The following is a 5,786-nucleotide window of genomic DNA, read 5'->3' on the forward strand; positions in this document are numbered from 1 at the left end:
TGTAGGGAGTACAGACAAGTAGTGAACCAGAAGCACATGGCTACAACATTTACTAGATCTTACCTTACTAGTGTACGAATAGTAACGTAACACTAGGAAGTAAAATGTTAAAACATCAAACATACCTCTCACCTTACCTGGCACATTGACGAGCTTCTCTGTATCTCTGCGGTGCTTGGAGTACTGCACTGCCGCCCAGGTCCATTCGAAAAACAAGTGTATTATGTAATAGATAGACCATGGGCCAGGCGAGTTTACTGGGATATAGTGTTGCTCCGCCCACAAGGGGACTGCCTGACTCCCGAGGCGATAGCCGAGGGTGTCAGGTATAGTCCCCGAGTGGGTGGGCAACACTATATCCCAGTAAACGAGCCCAAGCCCATGGTCTATCTGACTTAGGACATGGCCATTTCCCCGAAGTTATCTTTCAAACTTATTCAATATCAAAATTTGTCTTGATTTTGCTTTATAAAGCTCTGTTTAGTGTCACTTTTTGCCTGTTTCAAGGAGTTGTTTGGCTGTCCATCTGACCTGATTGACGACAGCTTGGTCGTCAATCAGGTTAGATGGACAGCCAAACAACTCCGAGAAAGCTGGTCTGTTTTGGTGATTAGCCTGCACAGAGGGGGGACCTGGTTTCAATTATACCCAAAAAGTGTGGTACTATCTGAAAAGTGTGGTACTAATTTTATGCAAATGAGTTTTAGTACCACACTTTTCAGTTAGTACCACACTTTTTTAGTATAGTACAACACTTTTTTGTCACTATGGGGATATAGACACAGAAAATGAAGGGCTCTCATTGGCTGAGGGGTAGTGGCCATGTTCTAAGTTATAGTATTCTGTTTTATTTATCCACAGAGCCCGATACCTTCCTTGGGCTTGAGAAGGTAACTGACTTGAACCTTCGAAGGAACGCCATTTCCGTCATATCCCAGCATGCATTCCGCGGCCTATCTGTCCTTAAATGGTTGACGTTAAGCATGAACCGTCTGCGTTCCGTGCCTGTCGTCGCACTCCTGCCGCTTACAGCACTTAAGATTGCACACTTTCGAAAAAACCACATCACCACGATCGACAGCCAAATCCTGCGTCTGAATCACAACCAGACTGTACGTCTGCTTTTAGCAGACAACCAGCTGAAATGTGATGCGAATCTCACCTGGTTCATCTGTAATCTACCAGACATGGACTACATTTCTGGTCCTGAATTCCTAAAGTGTGTGTCACCTGCCAACCTGAACGGCACTCTACTAGCCACCGTGAGGAAGGACATCAGTCAGACCAACACGGACAGGTCACCACATGTACAGGGGATCAGGCTGGGGAGATGTGACGTAACGTCCACCACAACAGGTCCACATACCCACCACACCAGTCTGTACAACCACACAAGTCTGCACAACCACACCAGTCTGTACAACCACACCATTCCCACAGAGATGACATACACAAACACCAGGCCAGGCTCAGAGTCTACCACAGGGACTGACGTTTTCACTCTTCACGGCGGTCCAATCATCAATGAGGAAGACAACAGTTACCACGTCAATACCGTCATCATGGCTGTTGCTGTGCCTCTCCTGATGGTGTTGGCATCGGGGGTTGTCGCCTACTTGTACGAACGCTGTCGCGGCACAGGCCCCCCTGTTGAAACAGATGGAAGCCAAAAGATTGAGCCGTACGCTGTTACCTACTCAAACTCTGCCGGACTGCGAGCATCAGGCACACAAACAAGTCCTTCTCAGGACCAGACAACAGAGGGTAACAATGACATTGAGCCATACGCTGTGTCATACATGGATGTGTCGGGGAAAGGGAAAAACGGCAAGCTTGCGCCATACGCAACAACCTCCTTTGCTAACATCCAGACAGCAGAAGACAGTGATAACATCCAGCCAATAGAAGACAACGATGACATTGAGCCGTACGCTGTGTCATACATGGATGTGTCAGGGAAAGGAAAAATTGGCAAGCTTTTTCCGTACGCAACAACCTCCTTTGCTAACATCCAGACAGCAGAAGACAGTGATAACATCCAACCATATGCCGTGTCCTATGTTGATGTCTCAGGGAAGGGGCAAAATGGCAAGCTTTTTCCGTATGCAACAACCTCCATCGATGAAGACCCAGGCCCACAGCTTCAGCCGTATTCAGTGACCCACGATGAAGACCCAGGGCCACAGCTTCAGCCATACGCAGTGACCCACGATGAAGACCCAGGACCACAGCTTCAGCCATACGCAATGACCCACGATGAAGACCTAGGGCCACAGCTTCAGCCATATGCAGTGACCCGCGATGAAGACCCGGGGCTACAGCTTCAGCCATATGCAGTGACCTACAATGAAGACCGAGTACCATTCTCCAAACCATTGTTTAGGAGTCAGTCACTGCCAAGAGTCCATACAATGGCAGGTTATACATCACTGACAAATGTCCCTAACCAACAGACAACAAATGTCAAACAACCGGTCACCCAAACAAGGCGTCAGTCACTGCCACGAGGCTTCGTGGGGTCAGGTTATGCGTCACTGACAAATGTCACTAACCAACGGACAACAAACGTCAAACAAACGGTCAACAAATCAGAGGGTCAGTCAACGGCTTACGGTCAGTGCGAAAGTTTGGACAGCACATCTCCCAAATTGTATAGCACAGCTCAAGGTCAGCGCGAAAGTTCGGACAGCACATCTCACAAACTGTACAGCACGGATCAACCGCAGTGTGAAAGTTTGGACAGCACATCTCCCAAACTGTACAGCACAGCTCACGATCAGTGTGTAAGTTCGGACAGCACGTCTCACAAACTGTACAGCACAGCTCACGGTCAGTGTGTTAGTTCGGACAGCACGTCTCACAAACTGTACAGCACGGCTCAACCGCAGTGTGAAAGTTTGGACAGCACATCTCCCAAACTGTACAGCACAGCTCACGGCAGTGTGACAGTTCGGACAGCACGTCTCACAAACTGTACACCACGGCTCAACCGCAGTGTGTAAGTTCGGACAGCACATCTCCCAAACTGTACAGCACAGCTCACGGTCAGTGCAAAAGTTCGGACAGCACGTCTCACAAACTGTACAGCACAGCTCATGGACAGCATGAGAGTAAATGAAATCAGAAGTGTGCGTTATGAATTTTCAATGAAACAAATTACATTAAATACAGATGTTATTAATGTTAAGACTACTAACTTAGAGAGGAAGCACTGCGTATCTAACATGTAAACCTGAAAGGTTTTAACGGAATTTTGCAAAACATGTCTCTGTCAAAAACCTGTTGCCATGGCAACATGGAAATCATTAACTTCAGTTACTAAAATTGTTGCTTGACATATTTCTGGGAAAGTCACTTTTTGTTGTTCTACACGTGGAACAAGCCGTTTAGACGTTATGTGAAATGAAATTTGGTGCCAACCTCATATATAAGCACCATACCTTTCTGTTGGAAAATTTAGGTTGAAGTGCAAGTGGCTCAGACTAATTGATTGTGTAACAGGATTTAATGTACATGAATATTCAAGCAACCCTACTTGATATATCATGTATGAAGACAACATATTTGGTAACATATATCGACAAAGGAGAAATCAGTGAACACGATGGTGCGAAACACAGCACTGCTCTACTTCCTATTTGTGTTTCCAATCATTTACTTCTCCTTAATACAATAATATAAAATTGTTGCTGGATGTATTTCTGGGAATGTTACTAAGTTTGGTTGTTCTAGCGCAAGTCGTTCCGACATTACGTCAAATGAAATTTGGTGCCAACCTCAAAAGCACCATCCCTTCCTGTTGGAAAATTTAGGTTGAAGTGCAAGTTGCTCAGACTTAATTAATTGTGTAACATTAATGTATATTCAAGTAGCCCTAGTACTATATATATGACGTATGTAGACAACATATTTGGTAACATATACATGTATCGACAAAACAGAAATCAGTAACCGCGATGGTGCGAAAAGCGGCACTGCTCTATTTCCTACTCGTGGTTTCCAACCATTTACTTCTCGTGTCCGCACCCGCTTTATCATGGTGCAATGACGACTGTCGCTCCATTGAAACCAGATCAAACAGCCCAGACAAAAACTGGGCGGGATCCCCCTGCAGCTGGATTGGATACAGAAGGACGTACCGCCCCCCCAAATGCCTCGACTCCATACCAACCGACTTCGACAAAGCCACACGATCGATCTGTATCAAGTATCTCCGTTCTCCGGTGATTTTGGAGTGGTCTTTCCCCAACAGCCCAGGAGTAAAGACACTTCATATCGAACAGTCTAACGTTTCCACGGTACAGCCAGGAGCTTTCCGAGGTCTCCCATTGGTCTGCAATCTATATCTTGTTGACAACCGCATCTCCAGCCTTGGTAGGTTGACAAAAATGTGAAAAAATACATCTTGGGCTCTTGCTCCATGATATCATATTCGAATGACAAAATATTCTGTATGTGTGTCGTGGACATGTGCTCATTGTTTGTTTTTTTTTCGGTTGGAGAATGTAGCCATTTTAAATTTCCATAGTCATCATTAACCAATCTATAGTAGTAGTATTCCTATTTTATACTTGATTTAACACCATAGAAATTCATAAACAAGAGTTTCTAAATCTCATGCTTTTGTGCCAAATCATTTTAGCCTTTCAGTGATACATGTACACGCTCCCAAAATCATATTGGCAAATGAAATAATCTACATTTAAATGACTGATATGATGAATCATGTCAAATTCTCCATGGTCGTTTTTTTTTTGGTGTTTGCTGTCGCCATCTTGATGATCAATTACTGTAAATCCCTGCAAACTTAAAATGACTAACAGTAATTCTGTTTGTTTATCCCCAGAACCTGATACGTTCCTTGGGCTGAAGAAGTTAGAAGACTTGAACCTTCAAGGGAACGGAATTTCCGTCATATCCCAGCATGCATTCCGCGGCCTACCTGTCCTTGCCTGGTTGACGTTGAGCAAGAACCGCCTGCGTTCCGTGCCCGTCGACGCACTCCTGCCGCTTACAGCACTGAGGATGGCAGACCTGGAAACAAACCACATCACCACGATCGACAGCCAAATCCTGCGTCTGACTCACAAGACCATACGTCTGCTTTTAAAAAACAACCGGCTGAAATGTGACGCGAATCTCACCTGGTTTATCTGTGATATACCAAAGCCAGACTACATTCATAAACGTGAACTCCTAAAGTGTGCGTCACCTGCCAAACTGAGCGGCACTCTGCTTGCCACCGTGAGGAAGGACATCAGTCAGACCAACACGGACAGGTCACCACATGTACAGGGGATCAGGCTGGGGAGATGTGACGAAACCGCAACAGGTCCGCATACCCACCACACCAGTCTATACAACCACACCAGTCTGCACAACCACACCAGTCTGTACAACCACACCAGTCTGTACAACCACACCAGTCTGTACAACCACACCATTCCCCCAGAGATGCCGTACACACACACCAAGCCAGGCTCAGGGTCTACCACAGGGACTGACGTGGTCACTCCTCTCGGTGGCCCAATCATCACTGAGGAAGACGACAGTTACCACGTCAATGCTGTCATCATGGCTGTTGCTGTGCCTCTCCTGATGGTGTTGGCATCAGGGGTTGTTGCCTACTTGTACGACCGCTATCGCAGCACAAGTATGGCTGAAACAGATGGAAGCCAAAAGATTGAACCGTACGCTGTTGCCTACTCAAACTCTGCCGGACTGCGAGCATCAGGCAGACGAACAAGTCCTTCTCAGAACCAGACAGCAGAGGACAACGATGACAT

At 46.2% G+C, this 5,786-nt stretch overlaps 2 protein-coding genes across 2 annotated transcripts in view; one reads left to right on the plus strand and one right to left on the minus strand.

The window, feature by feature from the left end:
- The window catches only part of LOC109479493 (protein REDUCED WALL ACETYLATION 2-like), an 88,658-nt gene that overhangs the window by 37,239 nt on the left and 45,633 nt on the right, over positions 1–5,786 (minus strand). The gene's annotated exons all lie outside the window — the stretch shown is intronic.
- LOC109479450 overlaps positions 1–5,786 on the plus strand; it is an 8,925-nt gene that overhangs the window by 1,333 nt on the left and 1,806 nt on the right. The window contains exon 2 of the mRNA XM_019781415.1: positions 862–2,357. Coding sequence (XP_019636974.1) covers positions 862–2,357 — 1,496 coding nt within the window. The remainder of the gene's footprint in view (positions 1–861; positions 2,358–5,786) is intronic.

This window comes from Branchiostoma belcheri, unplaced genomic scaffold, assembly GCF_001625305.1.
Source record: "Branchiostoma belcheri isolate BF01 breed outbred unplaced genomic scaffold, Haploidv18h27 scaffold49, whole genome shotgun sequence".
Classification (NCBI taxonomy): Eukaryota; Metazoa; Chordata; class Leptocardii; order Amphioxiformes; family Branchiostomatidae; genus Branchiostoma; species Branchiostoma belcheri.